The sequence below is a fragment of the Corvus brachyrhynchos genome, unplaced genomic scaffold (genome assembly GCF_000691975.1).
Source record: "Corvus brachyrhynchos isolate BGI_N302 unplaced genomic scaffold, ASM69197v1 scaffold152, whole genome shotgun sequence".
Classification (NCBI taxonomy): domain Eukaryota; kingdom Metazoa; phylum Chordata; class Aves; order Passeriformes; family Corvidae; genus Corvus; species Corvus brachyrhynchos.
The window spans coordinates 2,078,301-2,097,276 of record NW_008237447.1 but is presented as its reverse complement, the minus strand read 5'-3'; the positions used below and the strand labels follow the sequence as shown (position 1 = coordinate 2,097,276).

Sequence of the window (18,976 nt, the reverse complement as noted above, 5' to 3'; positions counted from 1 at the left end):
TAGGGAAATTCCTTCTAGTCCTGGCTGGGTAGAGAGAACACTGGCAGAAAGCAGCAATGTTCAGTGCAAAGTAAATATCCTTACGTTGCTGTGAGAGACTCCCAAAAATCTGCAGAGCTTTCCCTAACAAGTATCCCACGGCAGATGTACACACAGAAGCAGACCCATGTTTATGAAGCAAGGCCCGAGTTACATTTGATGACAGCAGATACACACGAGATAACCTCTGACTGACACACAAGTTCCAGTGGGGCTTTACAGGTGTGGGTGGGAAGGAATGCACATGGAAGCTTGGCCATGTGTGTGCACAGGTTGTGTGCCCTCACACAGCAGCTGCATGGAGGAGCCGTACCTCAGTGCCTGGGCTGGCAAGGCTGTGCTTCCAGGAGAAAATGGTTATGAGAACTTGTGCCACTGCTGTAGATAAGCAATATTAATCAGCTCTTAGGGGTGCTGTCAGAGTCTATCATTCCCTAAAAAGTCTCGTAGCGCTGCAAATAAGCATGAGGCATACAGACTCACTTCCAAGGTGGCTTTTTGCATGAAATATGTGTCCCATTATTGCGTCTTTAGGAGAGAAGGGATGTGTATCTGTAATGGTCAAGTTCAAATCCAAAGTCCTCCAGCACGAAGAACAGATACTTGTGTGAGGCTGAATAGAAAAGAAGTTTTAGCTGCTCCCAGTCGCAACATGGAGGCACAAACTGACAAGATTACGTGTTGGGATCTGGGGTCTCCCAAAGGGCAGCTCCGTGTTACTGAAGGGGTAGGTGGGCATGGGCTCCCTGCTAGGGCTCTGCAGGCCCCTGATTCTCACAGAGGCAGCATCAAGCCAGAGGTGCCTGAAGTCTTGACCTGGTGTGCCATTGATGCCATTCTTCTGCCCCACTGCAGGAACACGGAGGGTCCTCCCAGTTGGAATCCCAGCGACCCCAATGTAACAAGGCCACCCCACAGCTTCCGTGGCATGGGTGGGGGTTTGCATTCATTCACAGGAGGTTGTGTTGTCAGCTGTGGTGAGCAGAGTTTTCTCCTGCTGGCACCCCCTTGCAGAGAGCCAAAGGGTCCATGCAGCAAGCATTGTTGTACAACAAACAGTGGAGTCTGCAGTGCGGAGTGCACAGCATGAAGAACCTGAGGGACTCAAGGAAAAGATTTCACTGATTTTTTGTTTTCTCCCACCTTAAATGTACCCCAGTAATGCTGCAGAGCCGACGAACAGGTATCACCTGCGAGAGCCCTCCACAAGAGGGCTCTTGTTCCCTAAACTCGGAGCTGTTGTGAGCGGACTGTGCAGTCAGTGAGCTGCAGCCTGGCCCAGCGCTCCCTGCAAAAACCTTGGGAACGGAGTGAGGATGACTAACGAACGTGCTTCCCTGTTTAAGCAGCAGTAGGACACGGCTCGGTGCATCACGAGATGGCAGTCGGCCACTAAGGAAGCACAGTTTCCATCCCAGTCCACACACAGAAGCTGTCCGGGCACTGGAGTCGGGAAACACCAGCCACCTAGAGGAAAATCCTGGCAAACCTCTCTAACAAAAGAGAATGGGTTTGTTCTGTAGGTGAACTCCTGCCACTCCCATCACAAAACTCCCCAAAATTCATTCTAACCAAAGCTTTAGTATCTGTTCCAGACAGGGCCTTCCCCAGAGGAAAACATGAGTGGGTGGTCAGGTTTGGAAATGAGACGAGTGGCCTGAATGAGAGTTTCCCCTCCTTTCCATCTCAAAACTATTAAACGTTTAGATTTCTGCAGTGCACAACGTGACAAAATCGCAACTTCTAGGACCCCACAGCTGTTGCTCTACGGCATTACCCTGGCAATTCCGCAGGCATTACCCTGGCAATTCCGCATGCTGCGGTGAGAGCGGGAAATGCAGTCACCTGGATAATGATGTGAATATGACCAGTTAGCTGCTAATCTTCCCTTAAGTCTCCTCACTTAAGTGTCTTTTTGGAGGACACAGCCCCAAAAACTGCTGAGCTTTCAAACCAAAGCAAATATAATCCTTTGTAATCATAAAACCGTGGCAAGCCAGACTTCCCCAGCCCATCTTTTGTAACACACCATTTTCAAAAGTAACTCCTTTTAAAATATGAGTGTCTGCTGGGCAAGTTTGAGGGAGGAGACTTTTCCTTCTCCATTCCTCCAGCTGCTGAAGGGAATGGAGGTATCTCAGAAGTGGACTGGCAAGGCTGATCATACTGGGAAAGCTGGAGTTGTTCTTTTGTTCCCCCCTCCCTTACCACCATTCGGTCAATCCTTAATTTCTATCATCAGTGATGCTCCCATGTTGAGGCATCAGATCAGGCACATGGCTCACAGGGAATCAGCCGGAACCTCTAGGGGGTGAAGCCACAAGTGGCACCTGTGGTAGCGATGAGTTACTTAAAAATTAGCCCAAGAGGACAGGCACTAAAAGACTGCCCAGTGTTTAGTTGGAAAGCCCATAAAATGAGCACAGGGGCAAACGGCAGGGGATCACTGCAGATCCTGATAGCTGTGGTGTTTTGAGCTAACATTGCACGAGCCTCTAATGGTATTTGAGAAGCTGTTTTGCCAGGATAAGAGTAAAGAAAACTACCTGCAAATGCAATCTGGTCATACAGATGATGTTTCAGCTGTCCCTTTATCGCTCAAGTGTGCCTTCATAGAGTCTTTCACACCCTCTTCCACCGAATTCTGGCCCTTACAACAGTGAGAACAAACTGAAAAAAAAGATCCCATGTTAGTATTTAGAATCTCAGAAGACACAAAAATGCTGAATCCAAATGTCTTCTTCAACAAAGTTGAGTATAACTGAGAGAGGGAAGAAAGGAGAAAAGAAATTAAAGAAAATGAGATCCTTTAGGTCTAGTGACTTCCATTCTAACTTGGCAGGATTCACCCCTGCAGTACATCTGAATATGGTCAAAGTCTGATCTGATAGAAAGCTCTGTTACAAATAAATATTATCTATATAGTGTCGTATGGATAAAACAGCTCTCCTTAGCACAGAGCTAGAACCTCAGCCTGGCACAAAAACAGGTTGCTACATGCTGAGGTAAGGTCAGAAGGGGAAATAATGATGGAAGTTACATGCCACTAAATGCAGTTTACCTACTGAGTGAAAGAATGCCGGTGTTAAAACAAACTAACTCTTTCAGTGCTTTAAGAGGAATTCAGATCAAGCAGATCCCTTTAATATCTCACCATCCATGACTGAATTTTAGTAGTTCAAGTTGAATCTTGTGCAATTGCGCTCGCAAAATTATGCAACATGAATCCTAAGTTATTTTTGACTTCTAATCGTGGTGCTTTGTGTTTTCATTCTTAAACTACTGCAAAATAGGCCGTGAGCTCCTCCGAGTAGGCGGTTGTGAACCTCAACAAAGCACCTGATTGTTTTGCTCACCACAACAATCACAAGCATCTGAGAACTCTTACTTCCGTTTTGTTTTGCTCTGCCTTTCTATTCTTCCCTCCCACACTTCAGCTCTTTGAAGCATGGCTTTTCGAGCTCAGAAACCACTCTTAGCAACTCATGACTCAGCTTTCCATAGCCCAGAACAACAGAGGTACTCTCAGACCTATTCTGAGGTGCCACGAGAGCTCTTGAAAGGTGACCTGCAGCAGCACCGGCAGGAAGCACTCTTAGGGCAGATACTTCCCTTCCCAGACAGGTGGCCATGCACAGCAGCACTGAAATGGGACGACTACACAAACCGGAAAGTTGGATGGAAGCTCTGGCTTCAGTTTCTTACGCTTCTTACAGTTTCTTTTACAGTTTCTTCCATGCTTAGTCTGGAAAGTGGCTGAACGAAATAGCACCACCTGACACTTGCAAATCTATTCCCCGTGAATATTATGGAAGTGGGACTAAAAGGGAAATTCCAGTTAATGCAGCCATGTGCCATGCTGTTTGCAGGTGATTGCATTCTACCACATGGGTATGCTTTTTACACTTGCTTTAAAAGCAATTCAGTTCCTATATAAAAGGCTATCTCAGAGTGCTCCGGAATCTTGCTAATTTAATGGCAAGGAACCTTTTAATTTCCAGCCTACATTTGTTGAGAGCCAAATCTTCCGATTCCAGCTCATATTCTCCTATAATTAGAAGTTCATTATACATGCAGCTAACAGCACAGGCTGTGATCAACTGTGATTTTCTTGGTTTCAGCCTGCTTGTTGCTTTCCTGTTGACACAGCCCCAGGGAACAGCAGGGGAGGAGAACTGGCACTGGTGTCATAAGGGCACAGGGGTGACCAAGAGTCACCGCGTCCCAGAAGCTTCCTTTCTTTGTGATGAAATACTAAAAGGAAATTAGCCCAGCTTGACTCAATGGTTCACGTTGAAGGGATGTGGTTGATGAGGAGGGGAAAAGAAAAATAGTAATGAGACCTCCACACCTCTGACTTGGGAGTGAACTTGTCTGAAGTAGAGCTATTAGAAGACATGAGCATGACAAACGTACAGGTGTCTGTAAGTGGACTGAGTCCTTGCTGCCCAGAAAATGACCTTTCCCAAGTGGTCACTTACACCACGGCCAGATGGTGTAAGTGGCCTGAAGATAGGGCCCTCAGTGTGGGATTCTTGTCCCATGACATGGCGTCCCCAGTGACCTGACAGGTCTCAGCTGGGTGTTTTTTATCCTCAGGTGTTTGCAAGGCGTGCTGTCATTCTCCAGGCCTGCTCTGCAAAGCTGCTCACAGGGTGTGGATAAGGCATCTACTGCTGTTGGCTTTCAATCCTACCTGCCTTTATAAATCTATTAAATGTCTGCCCACATCTTCAGGGACTTTCTGGCAAGGTCAGCTTAGACATGATTAGGAGCAACAGCCAACAGATAGGATTTTATTGAAGAAAAAAAAAATACTCCACTGCCAGCTAACCCTGAGATATTTGAAGTCCCCTTTGCCATTGAAAAACTCTTGGAGACTTGTCTGGAGTTACTGAAGACTTCATAGGATGGGACCAGACATTTTACCTGTGCCATTTTTAGCCATACAATCTAACTCTCCTGGTTGGTGTTCTCATAAAAGTAGGACATTGCTATGCTGAAGTCCCTCCTGTGGCCCTAACACTATGTATTTTTGTTACTTTGGCTCAGTGACTTTCTGAGAGATTGTCAGGGTGTGGAGAGAGATCCAATTTTGAAACTCTCAGTGCTCAGCCATATCTATCATGATCACCAAGATTCTTGGCATTTTAGAGCATCTTAAAGCATCTTAATACATAAAAAGGAACCTTTGTGAACCTCATCATCACCCCTGATTGTGGAAATATTTTGATCTGCTGTCAAAACTCCCCACCACCTCTTCACTTTCAAACCTGAACTCGAGTGTTGTCTGAACACAAAATGTAGGAAAATCATGAGCTAGACTTAGATTTTGTGACAGAGGATCATTTTAGAGCATCTTAAAGCATCTTAATACATAAAAAGGAACCTTTGTGAACCTCATCATCACCCCTGATTGTGGAAATATTTTGATCTGCTGTCAAAACTCCCCACCACCTCTTCACTTTCAAACCTGAACTCGAGTGTTGTCTGAACACAAAATGTAGGAAAATCATGAGCTAGACTTAGATTTTGTGACAGAGGATGCTGAAGAAAAAAAAAAAAAAAAAAAAAAAAAGGAAATGAGAAAAATGAGAAGAAGGTACAGAAATACCTAGTGTGACAGTAAAGTTTCTATTAATGTGTATCCTACATAGACACTCCACCAGCACTAAGAGACACCTTCTTGAAAAAGAAGCTGCACTTACCATGCCTTGGGAGGTATCTTGCTGCCAGGGTGATAGCCAGAATGAAGGTGATAACGATGATAATTGAAGCAGTAATGACATTATAAGGTGGAGGCACAGGAGGAACAAAGCAGTCGTTTGTTTTTTCTGAAACAGGAGAAATAAAACATAAATAAAGGGCCCAATAAGACACCGGCATTTTCATGTAAGGGCAGGTATGTGAATTTCAGTGCTTCTGGCCAAATTCTAACTCAGATATTCAGCCTGAAAATGGACCTACTCAATAAACAAGCAAACAAACCTGGCACCTGAATTTCTTCCATCCACCCACATTTGCTATGGGCTGAAATTTTTAACACATCCATGGAATGTAAAAAGCTGGGTCTTTGTCCAGAATAGGGCTGTGACAGGAAATATTTAAAAACACACAAGCTGTTTCAGGGAAATGACCTAGGCTTGGTGGAAAAGTCTGAGTCCACAGCTAGAAAGCTTCTGTTCTCAGAGGTACTCTGCAGCTTTCCTTACTGTTTTCATCAGATTTATATCTATTTTTTTTCCCCTTTGGATTCACAGGTGAAGGAGAATGATGCATTAAACAGGCTAGAATAGAAATTTTTTTCTGCATGGCAGGAACAGAGTGCTGTGGCAGAGTTCAGTTTCAGTGGGTCTGAAGCCTTTGGCTTTTCACCATTGGAGATGGTGGAAAATCCTATTCTACCACTGGGATTTTAGAGTAGATACCGGGGCCAGTCTCGTACAGGACAGGACTTCCTGCATGTCCATAGGTCTCCAGACCTATGTGCACAGACCTTCAGTTCTTCCATCATCTGCATCTGGCACAGGTAAGCATCATTCCACTCCTAAGACTAGGAGCCTGATCTGCTGTTCAGCCCTCCCCTCACACTGTAGGGGTTGCCTTATACATTTACCAGAGGCTCTATTCTGTCTGAAAATCACTGTTCATGAAAGGTTTGTTTGGAGGATCGTTTACACCATACCAAAATGGGAGCGGTTCCACATCCTAAAAGGCAAAAAGTGGGGGCTTTGTGACTGCTGTGGCTGTCACTGTTGACTGCACCCTCCTCTGATCACTGGGTTTTTTTGTTGCTCTCTTTTTCTGTGTAGTGAGCTATTCATAACCTTATTCTCCCTTCATTAGGGACATTATGCTCTACATCCAGCAATAGCCAATATTAATAAAGCACTAGTTCCTGGCGTTTGTTCTGAAGCTGAATGGCACCTCTCCCCACAAGCCCCTTTGATTTTAGTGAGATAGATGAATAAGATACCTTGATGAATAAGGTACAATTCCCTAGGAAAAATACTGCTTCTCTATCTTCCCTTGAAGGTGCCCTTACCTCTACAGTAAAAACATCAAACCCAGAGACATTTCAGAATACTTTTTTGGTAACAACATTAAAAAAAACCCTTTTGGTTTTACGAATTTTCTTGCAAGTCCCCTTCTGCTGCAAAACATCTGGAATGTCATGTGCTGCCTTCCCTCGTGCTGTTTCCACTTGTGCCTCAAGCTTTTCAAAGCACAGACTTATCTATTATGCCATCACTTCTAAGCCATGCTCAGTGATGGAATTCTTTTCCTACAAGTTAACCCTACGTTACATTTGAAAGCAGAATTTTGTCTAGACCCCAGCTGACAGTTTCTTTCACCGAAGCAGGGACAAACACGCTTGTTAAATTAGGAAATTCTTTCAAAGTGCAATCTGTGGCTTTTAAAGCACACGCGCTTCTCAAGTCCATTCAAATACCAGGCCTGTGTCACACAGCTGGCAGCAAGGCCATGTTGGTACAGAGGGGCACTGGATGGTGGCAGCTCCAGCCTCTGGGATCCACCAAGTGTCACATTACTGGATCACAGCAGGATCCAGTTCAGCTCTCAGCCCAGCTGCAGTAGAGCAGCATGAAGACAGCTGCCTCTGCTTGTCAGTCACTGTTGTAACTCTCCCTTCCCACCCCGGCTGTCTTCCAGCCTTTAAAATATTTTGGTGTGTAGTTAACAGGCAGGATCATTGGGTGATCCTTGCATGAACACCTGCAGAAAATCTACTGCATTCTCAGAGGCAACTCAGCAGATTAAACAAAATGGTTTTGTTACAAAAAACATTAATAAAACATACTCAGAAGCAAACTGGTGGACTTTGCAAAGCCATTGTATTCAACGGAGCAAGTGATGTTGACATCCTTGGTCACATTGAGCACCAGCTTTCCAGTGACGTTGTATGGGCTGAAGCTGGACTCGGACACCCAGGTGGCATTCCACTCCATGGACATGTTGTCGAGAGCTCCAGAGATCCTGGGCTTGGGGAAACCTCCGTGAGAAGAACATATTATCACCATCTCAGTTGACTCGCAGGAATCAGCGGACACTTCTGCTGTTATGTTGGGCTTGCTGAAGTCAGCTGGAGCAAGAGAGATTTGGTTACCTTTCTGTCAGGCCACAGCGAGGGTGGCAGTCCTCGATCTCCCACGATCAAAGCAAAGACTCCCCCACAGGGCATTCACCATGTCTTCCATGGTTTCTGCTGCCCATGGTCTAGGATACCAAGCAACCAGTCACTAGCGAAAGAAGCTTGCTCAACACTGCGTGGCTGACCAGCGGCAAGCAAGGAGAGACACAGCTTTCCTTCCAGGCCTACTGTCAGTTGAGCAATATGACACTGCCATCCAGTCTGGAAAATCCCTTCAGACATCCCAACCTGATTCCAGCATTTCCCTTTCCTGATCTGCACATAGCTTGATCCCACTTCACCAAAGGGAGCAGAAGTCTGCCACAATTATTACAGCTGGCCTGTTAAGACAGCAAGGGGATTTCTGGCTGGAAAGAAACTGCAGTATTTGTGGACAGGAAAAGAGATCCGTAGTTTTATGTTTTTCATGCAGTTAACTCCTCACCCCTCACAGTTAAAAAAGGGTGCTGGCAGTACACTTCCCTTTTTTCATACCAGTTCCCAGAAAGATCACTAAATTTGTCTCCTTGCACATATGCCCACAATGCCCTCAGACCAGCAGGAAATGGCCAAACCCCAGGAGCTTGTCTTTTTTTTGTTGTTGCCAAATCTCCTTCCAGATGTGGAATGCTCCTTCACTGACTTGTCTGGAAGATTCATGTAACTCTCTGCTGTTAAAGGTATTCAAATGCATGTATATATTTATATATGTCACCAGTACCTCTGTCTTTGGTTGAGATCAACTGCCACAAAAATACCAGTGGAAATGGAAAATGTCAATGGAACATTTTGTGGCCTCTAAGAGAAGATTCGGGTTCATTTTGAGCAAAGGAACTTGGTTTCTTTAATGTAAAAAGCCTCAAAGCTCCATGATGAATTCAACCTTAGGCTATTGAGCTGCGGTGCAGCCAGCCCCACAGAGCCTGGGCCCCACAGGGGGTTGGATTCAGGGCTGGGATGCTGCCATGGCCACACCATTCCTCTTTTGGCTTGAATGCTTGACAGGTACCAAGGGCTGGGTCTTGCTTTGCCCCAAAGACAGCAGGGGCTGCCTCAGGCACCCACCAGCTGTGGTACCTGGGGAGAGCCCCAGGAGGGATCCTTTCACAAGAGGAAGGCAGCAAGGGGAGAAGGTTGAGCTGGTGGTAGGAAAGAAATTTCTATACCTGGGGTAGCTTCAGAAAGGTAAGAAGGGAGGCTGCTGGAATGGAAGCAGTTAACACAACTTTCAGCACTCTTTTCGCCCTCCTGGTGGAAGTCTATCTGCTACAGGATGAATAAGCTTGGAAGAGTGTCCTTTACCCCCAGAAGCTGGCACGGGAGAGCCTCAGGTGTCAGGAGGCAATGCACCTACCTGTGACAAAGAGGACGACGGACTCGTCACACACGACAACGGAGTTGCGCTGAACTACACACTGGTAAGAGCCATTGTCCAGGATCTCCATGGGGGAGATCCACAGGGTGAGGTTCCAGGGGTCCATCTCTGTCCGGTTCTGGTACCGCTTGTGATTGGAGATCATATTCCCCTCTGAGTAGGCCAGCACCACGTCCGTAATGTTCTTCTGCCAGTAGACCCGGTACTTGTGTAGGCTTTCTGAGATGGGGATTTCATGACAACATGGCAGGCTGACCTTTTCCCCCACTTTGCTTTTGACTACTTTCTTCTCCAGTGCTTGGCCTGCAGGTGAGGGATAAACAGAAGTCAGGGAGTCAGTGGTACAGCCTTGTGCCAGGTCTTTTGCCTAAAGCTCACCCCTTTTGGCTCTGACTGCTCACATCCCTCATCACCCACCGAGCTGTTTTACAGCTTCAGCTCTGCACTGAGGGGAGCCCTCCCTGGGCATTGCCTTGAACATCGTGCCCCACTCCTACTCAGGATCACGGCCCAGCGGGCACACAAGGATTGCTGCATGGATTGCTGAAGGCAAAGGCAGGAGAGCTGCTTGTCTGAACAGAAATTTTGCTGGCCCCTATAAAAACAGGGATAGAAACACACATCCACAAACTGCTATCTCTTCTGTTCTCCCTTTTCAGAGCCCAGTGTTTGGAAAATCTGTGTCATTACCTGGTGGGCTCCCTGCATACCTAACAGGGCCACAGTGGACTTTTTGTTCAGGGGGGCTGGGGGATTTTTGGAAGTTACTTTTAGTAAAAGAAAAAAAAAAAAACAACAAAACTTTAAAGATCCCAGAAACTAGAATCAACCCTACAATGATGAACAAAGGTCGCAGCCACACTATCATCAGCCTTCCAGCATTAGCAAATGAACAGCTTTGCCTAGTTTAGCTAGTACAAATTTATCTTTGTGAAAGCCCATGGGCCTGCCTTGGGATGACTTGGAACCCAGCACAGGTGTTCCCTGACTCCTGGCCAGTGACTGTGCCAGTCCCATACCTGGAGTACAGCCATGTGCCAACAACAATAAGCTGAGACCCTTGCAGGGTGAAATTAGGTACAAGTTTGACCATGTGAGCAGTAATTCCCCTTCTAAGCACCCTGCTCCCACAATCAGCCTTGCTTTCCCACTCCTTCCTCTTTCCAGTGGGTAAAGGTTCACAGGGCCTGACATCTGAGGGAGCAGCTTAGCAAGGAGCTCCTGCTGCTGCTGAAAGGTGACCCAACATGAACACACAGCCCTGTGCTGCACCACAGGGCAGATGGCTGGGCTTTCACCTGAGTTAGTGCAAGCCTGGGGATGATGTGCACCCAGCTTTGTTAGTCCAGAAGATCAGGTTGCTTTCTGTCTGTCCTGCTTGCCTCAGCCTCGCTGCCTCAGCACTCATCTCCAGTGGTGGAAGTGGGATATGAATCTGTTACACGCCACTGACTGAGAGCAGAAAAACAAGGAAATTGTGGGGAAACACGAAAGGTGGAAAGGATTTTAGGTGTGAGAAATAAGAGCAGGCTTCAGAAAATAAAGCAAAAGGATTTAGGATTCACCTTTGTCTATGAAAACTAGAAGAAGATACAGTTATGCAGCACCAAGGACATTAAAACAATGGGTAGGGTTTATAGGTTTGGCCTAGATAGATTTTGGAGTTGCAAAAAAATATGCTTATCTTAGCAAGATAGATAAGTTTAAGCCTTATAATGGGATACTGTATATTGTTACGTCAAGGCATAACAAGTCAGTATTGTATTCAACAGCTGTACGTGCGCTGTTATGAATAGGTTAAGACAGCTGTCTGTAACTTTTAGAAGCATGCTGATTGGATAAGAAGCTTTTGTCTTTGTCTTCATGGACAAATGGGACAGGGAGCTCCAGGAGCCTTTTATTATTTTATTCTGTTATCAGTCTCACACACCGAGTGGAGACAGAGTTGGTACAAAGCTCATGCTGCCAAGGACATCCAACAACTTCCTGATTGCAAAGCATTTTTAAAAGCTTCTTATCCAGTCAGCATGCTTCTAAAAGTTACAGACAGCTGTCTTAACCTATTCATAACAGCGCACGTACAGCTGTTGAATACAATACTGACTTGTTATGCCTTGACATAACAATATACAGTATCCCATTATAAGGCTTAAACTTATCTATCTTGCTAAGATAAGCATATTTTTTTGCAACTCCAAAATCTATCTAGGCCAAACCTATAAACTAACCATTGTTTTAATGTCCTTGGTGCTGCATAAACTGTATCTTCTTCTAGTTTTCATAGACAAAGGTAAATCCTTTTGCTTTATTTTCTGAAGCCTGCTCTTATTTCTCACACCTAAAATCCTTTCCACCTTTCGTGTTTCCCCACAGAAATAGCTGTCTTCAGGACAGAAAAGATTCAGATTCCCTCTTCTTTCCCTGCAGAACACATCTCAGTAAACATACCTGAGAGAGGAAGCAGGAGAGTCCTGACAGGTGGTGTGTCACTGATGGGGACAACACAGCATCACCCATCGGTGCAGGGGAGAGCCAACATGCAAAGCCTCTGCCTGAAATGTGAGCTGAGCAACGCACAAAGCTGAGCCTAAGAACTGCCACCCCCCCAGCGAAGTCTGGCTGATGCCGTCTGCCTCGTGATAGTCGCAGCCTAACTGCAGCCACGCTATCCAGAGGCAGAGTGCAGCACTCAGGCTGCGACATTCCCATTCAGCCGGTGTCCAAGGCAGCCACAAGCTGGTTACCTGCCAGGCCTCATTTGCTTAGCAGCGACTCACAGACCCTGGGGTGACTCACAGACCCTGGGGCCGCTGTCACAGCACGACCCCTGTGGCACAGCCCGGTGACTCGCTCACAATCCTACAGCTGCCAGTGCTGGAGGGAGACAAGCAGAGGCTCAGCCAGTGCCCCGCCACAGCTGGATCTTGGGGCTGCTTGCTGGAGTAAAGCCCAGACACAAAGCCTGGGACAGAACATTTAACAGACATGTAGATGTGGCACTTAGGGACATGGTTTGTTGGTGGACTTGGCAGGGCTGAGTTAAAGGTTGGACTCAATGATCATAAAGGTCTTTTCCAACCTAAACAATTCTGTGATTCTGTGAAATAAATTTCACTCCCCTCCCCTGCTGCACACCCACCCCTGTCCCACTTACACACTACATTAAATCTGTAGGAAACACACCAAAAAATACCGTGGAGGTCCTGGTGACACTACGGAATGTTTTAATATTAATTAAGTAAAATAGAATATGTAATTAAAAGAGCAACTTCTTATTTAACTGGTTTCCCTCCACTCAGACACTCCACTGGTCTTCCAAAGGGAAAGTTTCAATTTTTTCCCTCCACTACCTGTACTTCCCCTTCTAATGCATTGCAGATCCTGAGAAACCAAACTGGGGCAGACCAGGAGCTGCTCAGCACACTGACCCCTGTCAGCCATCAACTGGTAGCAAAATGAGAGAAAAACGAATTCTTCCACACAGGAGAAAAACTGCCTTGTCTTGCCAACCTTTGGCAGCCTGAAATTCAGGGATTTCTTGACATCAGCTTTTTAAATGCTACTGCTAGACCTACCCTGCAGGAAGAGTTCTTGCCCTTTAAGGAATGCCCTTTTAGGAATGCACATATATTTTTGGCTTTCACAACATCCTCTGGCAACTTGTGCAGTCTGATTACCTGCTGTGTGAGAAAGCATTTCCTTCTGTTCACCTTAAAAGCAGCCCACTTCAGGCTGCGATTTTTGAAGTTCTTTCTCCTGCACCTCTGTGTGCATTTGTATATATGTGTGTTTTTATCTTTGACCACATCTTTGCTTCCTCTCACAGTGCAGCTCTTACTATTGTTGGAGAGACTCAGAAGAGCAGCCAGACAAACATCCAGTCAAACTTTGGGATTGATAAAGACCATTTTCTATTTTCCTTTGCAGCAATAGAGGAAGAGTAGGCGTACAGTAAATGTCAGGGTGACATCACATCATGAGTTACATGAGGTTCTCCCTACTTGCCCCTCAGAGTCTCCTTTGCAACCAAAAGAAGAACAAAAACCTTCTCAGGAGTACATGTGCAGGGGCTGGAAACTCCTGCTGATGTCATGTCTACCCTTAAAAGGCTCTGCACCCTTGAAACTGCAAACCCGAATGCTGCAAGCCTGAAGGAACCAAAGTCCATGAAGAGTCATTCAGCCCTACAAAAGTCCCCTTTCACTTTAGAGGCGAACTGCAAAGCAAAAATGAAAACCCAGTTCTGTGCCATCTCTGTGCTGAATGCTCTCTGCAGCCAGGCTGTGGGGAAGGTATTCAACATGGAAATAATCTTTAATGACTTTTCTAGAAAAAGATCCCTCCTCTTCCTACCCCTCTGAAGCCCACCCACTCTCTTGCTGCGCACACACATCACTCTGCCACTGGAAGCCCATGGCATGTGGCAATGCTGAACTGCTGGAAGGGCTGACTTTCTCTTCCCTGGGCAGAAAAGCTTGCTTCATTCAAACCATGCCTGTGCTGCAGATTCCCCATACAGGGCTAACTGGAACAGAAAGGTGAGTATAGAGGAGAACTGTTTTTGCTCCAAGAGTCAGGAGAGCTGTTGAGCCTGTATCCCTGTTTCCTGCACTCTTTGCCCAAGCCTTGACTCAGAAATTCCCCAGCCACAGAGAGCTTTGTTATCCTGACCGCACATGCGGTCAGACAGCACATGAGAGCAGATTTCCTCTGGCACTGAAGTCTTGCAGAGACATTTGACAATAAAAGGCAGCTAAAGACCCAGCAATGCTCTGGAGAAGCAGCATCAAACTGTTGGAAACCTCCTGATAAATCCTGGTGAACAGAAGTTCCAAAGCCATTCTCTTTCCCCTGTGTTCCCCATTTCTCTGCCCTTCTGAGCCTTGCTTTGCTTTTTTTCCTTCTGGTTCCCTATTTATCTTTGCAACAGCAGCTGGTATCTCTACTCATCAATTAATGACATCACTGACTCTGCCTAGGACTATGCACCTGGGATTCCTACTCTGCAGGTAATTCTGCAGCTCAGACCTCTCTGTGAATAGCACACACCCCAAATTCGCATGATTTATCCTTTGGGGGCAATGCAGTATTTTACAGGGATTTCCAAGCAAAACAGACCATCAGAAAAATCAAGACATTTTGAAAAGCTGAATCTTTAAAAGACAAGACACTCCTCCTTGATCTTTTCTTTATAAAAGGTGATTTTACCAATGAGGAATGAGATTCTCCCCAGGCTTTCCATGGAGTCAAAATTCAGCAGACATCCTGTGCTACATGGGAATACATGACATGCTTTGTATTTAAATCAGTGACTCCTGTGAATACACTGATGACAGAAAGATTCTGTTAGATGCCCAGATAACCTCTGTGTGGAGACATTGGTTCAGAAGAACATAAAACCTCTGCCTTTCTCTGTGTTTCGCTGTAAGACCCTGTGCACTAAGAAAGATGGCATGAAAGAGAGAAAAGTGGGTGCTATAAGGCCCTGTTGGCTGTTGTTTTCACAGAGTCTGTGATTGCAGATTGTTATAAATAAAGTGCCGTGGAATAAAATCTATTTCTTTATTAAATTTAATTTGGCTGAATTTCTTTACTTCAAGATTAACCCAGGCCTGACAAGCCTCTGAGGCTCCTTTTTCACAGACTCCCCTCCAGCAAGTTCAGGCATGCAGAGAGGTCTTGGCAGACCTAAAAAGGAGGAGTGGCCCTTTCCCCTTACGCAACCCCAAGCTCAACCTTAGATCTCAAACCATGGGCCTGCTGCTCCTCTAGGCTTCGTTGGGAAAGCAAAGCAGCCGCAGACCCAGATGTTTTGTGCAGGCCAAGTTCCCTTCTTCATCCCAAATGTGGTTAGAGAGGGGAGCAGAAAAGAAGGTGTCCCAAATAAAACCAGCAATGCACTTCATTCAGCAGTGATTCCACTCAGTTCCCTGTGACAGGATTAATCCTAGTGTATGATGATGTCAGGGCAGGTCTGAGGTAGGGAAATGGTCTGAACAGGTTTCTCTAAAAGTTCATCCCTGCTTGCTTCTGTGCTGTAACCTCGGGGTGCCCAGCTTGGGGCAGCATAGCAAGGGCATGGCACCCCTTACATGGTTTTAAGTGCTACCCATCTTCATGCTGCCACATCCCTCCTAAACAAAAGTCACCTTGGTTTGCCCAGCTCTATACTGTTGATTTGGCAATTATTATAACACTCCCAGGGTGTTTTGGTGTCCCACTCCATCAGCAGCCTTCATTCCATTTTAATGCTGATTTATTTTGTGTGTGTTTGCACATGTTCACCTTTAGTGAAGAAATCCTTGAAGCCATGAAGTGGCTGTGAAAACCACCGTGCAGAGCACGATCTGCAATTAGCATCTGAGAAGACAAACGGGAATCTGAAATACTTTGGTAGATGGGCTCGCTGCAGCGCTGGGGCAGCTCCAACTAGCTGGCACCTCTTGCTCCAGATCAAGTTTCGATACTTGTGGAGATAAGGATCTCCTGCTTTCTGAGTCACCCTGGGACAAGTCCGCTGCCCGGGTTATGTTCAGTCTGCTGAGTTTGTTACATGAGTTAAATCGCAACTCTGCAAAAGTCACCTGCAATTTTCTCATCTTGGCACCAGGCAGGAGGTCAGATCCAAGCAAGGAGCTGGATATGGAACCAGAGGTATTTGTGGATGGGGACTAGATCGTGTTTAAATCTTTTCCCCCGCTGCAGAGTGCTCCACATGGGAGCTGCTCAGGGAGGAGAGGATGGAGACCTCCCTTATCTCCCGTGCTGCAAACCAGCAGGGACATACAGCCGTGGGGACAGAAGGACGTCTTTGACTTGGAGAAAGGAGCAAAAGGAAGAGTCCTTCTGAACCTTCCCCCTTTCTCCATTCCCAGCCTGTGGAATGTGACTCTGCTAGAATAAAAAAAGGGGGAGGGAAGACTAAATCTGGATGTCCGGAGAAGATTTGCATATTTTAGTTCCTTTAGAGATTAAATTCCTGTATCTTGCTCAGCACTCTTTCGATTTCCCAGTTTGGGGGCAGAAACTAGATGTGGCATTTGTGTAAGATGGGCTTGTGGGGGAGATTTGTCACAAAGTCAGACAAAAATAAATTTGTTAATTTTTTCCCCTGCAGACTCTGTCTCTTGCTGACAGGCTCACTTTGTACTTCCTCTATATTTATCTCCCAGCTGAAGATGTTCTCAGATAATTTTCCTAATTCCTCCAATACCACTGCCATGCATGCTGCTGTCCTCACAGCACAGTTTCTGAAATTGAGGTCCTCCCCACTGCTTAAGGCTGTAGTTTTCTTCAGTGCTTACTAAATCTCTGTCCCACATGCTCCCCAAGCAGCCAGCCCTCTCTTGAGACTGATAAAAGGTGAAAGTGCCCAGTAATTAGGAAAACCAAGCATGATACCTCTCACATAAGCCCACTTCAAAGTCGAAAAATTACAAATTTATATATATATATATATATTATTTTTTGCTGCTGAAGTTCTTGCCCACAGCCATAGCAACACTCACCAGCGCAGCTAACAGCGCTGCAGGGCTGCCAGCCATTACCTTGTTAGAAAAACTGGTCTGTGCTCAGGCACCGACTCACGGATGCTCTGCAGACAGCCCTGACAGTCACCCCGCAGCTGGAGGACTGGCTGGAGGAGAGATTACACAGCCCCAGATACAAGCGCAGTGGAGAATGGCAATTAACTGGAGGACACTCAGGAAACGAGACCGGAGCAGTCCGGAGGGGTCTGTAAGCTACAGAAGCTGTGGAGGGAGTGAAATGAGATGCTCGGGCAGGTGCTGCTGGAGGCACCATCCGGGAGGATTGAGGGCAGGGCGGCGCAGGGAAGGGGCTCTCTCTGCTTTTAGGAACCAATGTCTGACAGCGTGCTCTGTTCTCTCTGAAGCACTTCCCCCGGCACAGGGATCAAATCCTTGTCTGCAGGGCATTTAAAACGGCACCAGAAGGTAGCTGCTAAGCCGAGAGCAGCGGTGTGCAGAGAGACTTCCTTCAATCCTCTTTTCTAACTTTTTTTATGTGATATGGAGGAAATTGGAGCTCGCCAAAAAGGTGGATGTCCTTTGAGTGCAGGATAGGTAGAAATGTCACCATTAGCCATCACTCAGCACTTTCTTTTCAGTCAGAGAGTCCCCTGGGACCAACGATATTTTAAAAGCATAACAGCGAAAAAGCAGAAGCAAAGCCTGTGGCACTTCCGAGTTGGGAAAGATTTACGTATTCTCAAATGAACTCCCGAGACTCCCAGTGGTGATGCCCCTCCAAAGGGATAGAATAGCTACAATTAAACATAAAGTTAATCTATTTTAAAACAAAACTGACCTCCTTCTGCCAAGTGAACAGACTTCACTGCGTCCAGCACACCTGCCTTGCCACCCTAGGAAAGATACCACATCCACAAGTGCACAGCATTTATACTGGGAAACACATGTTTAAAAGGAAGGAGAAGCCTTCAGCCTGGAGAAGAGAAGGTAGCAGGGAGACCTTAGAGCAGCCTTCCAGTGCTTAAAATGAGCCTGAAGGAAGGCTGGAGAGGGACTTTTCACAAGGGCATGTAGCAATAGGACAAGGGAGAATGGCCTCAAGCTCAAGGAGGGAAGGTTTAGATCAGATATTAGGAAGAAGGAGAGAAACTGTGAGGGGGGTGAGGTGCTGGCACAGGTTGCCCAAAGAAGTTGTGGATGTCGCAGCCCTGAAGGTGTTCAAGGCCAGTTGGGATAGGTCTCTGAGCAACCTGGTCTAGTGAAAGTGTCCATGGCAGGAAGGTTAGAACAAAATGACCTTTAAGATCCCTTCCAACACAAACTCTATACTTCTATGAGAATTTCTCTGACTGTGGAAATTCTCCCCCAGCCTGGGATGCAGCCAGACAACAAATTCACTGATCTCATGCCTCCCCCACAGAAGTAGAGCGGATCTAGCTCCCCTTTCCCTTCCAATCCCCCTTGCAGGGCTCTCCAGAGCCTGGTTCAATACACCAGCCTAAAAAAAAAGAAAAAAAGGAAACTTCCTGCTAAGCTGGAAGGTGAAGTAGATCATCCAAGGATCAGACATGTGCAAAGAAGAGAAGGATAACATAGCCAGAGAGGAGCAGGATTGCATCTTTTGGTGGCAATGACCTGTTTGTACCCCTCAACTGTGATGCCTGCCTGCATCCGTCCCGCTCCGGGGTGCACGGCATCGGTGTAAAAACAAACTGGCTCTGACAAAACTAACTCACCACAAGAGAGGCAGAGGGATAACATCAGTCATTTATGTCAGATTAATTACCCCCATTAAACCACACTTGGAACTCAGAATTAAGCGATGAGCAGGAAAGGTGTGAGGGCATAATTTCTGCTGGTTATCTACCCCAACTAGTAAAAGCATCCACCCTGAACATTGCATGCTTAAATGCAGGAATG

General features: G+C 46.3%; 1 protein-coding gene and 1 long non-coding RNA gene across 5 annotated transcripts in view; one reads left to right on the top strand and one right to left on the bottom strand.

The window, feature by feature from the left end:
* Window positions 1-44, top strand: part of LOC108446045 — a 751-nt gene extending 707 nt beyond the window's left edge. The window contains exon 2 of the long non-coding RNA XR_001861153.1: window positions 4-44. This is a non-coding gene — a long non-coding RNA (uncharacterized LOC108446045). The remainder of the gene's footprint in view (window positions 1-3) is intronic.
* Window positions 45-282: 238 nt separating this feature from the next.
* Window positions 283-18,976, bottom strand: part of CD80 (CD80 molecule) — a 22,530-nt gene continuing 3,836 nt past the window's right edge. For 2 of the 4 annotated variants that reach the window (XM_017731476.1, XM_017731477.1), the window contains exons 3-7: window positions 9,546-9,869; window positions 7,862-8,143; window positions 5,748-5,873; window positions 2,586-2,709; window positions 283-1,134 (exon numbers count right to left, since the gene is read on the bottom strand). In XM_017731476.1, the coding sequence (XP_017586965.1) occupies window positions 2,603-2,709; window positions 5,748-5,873; window positions 7,862-8,143; window positions 9,546-9,869 (839 nt within the window). In that variant the 3' untranslated portion in view covers window positions 283-1,134; window positions 2,586-2,602. Of the gene's footprint in view, window positions 1,143-2,582; window positions 2,710-5,747; window positions 5,874-7,861; window positions 8,144-9,545; window positions 9,870-18,976 lie in introns of all 4 variants that reach the window. The other 2 variants (XM_017731479.1, XM_017731478.1) reach the window with 2 other exon arrangements.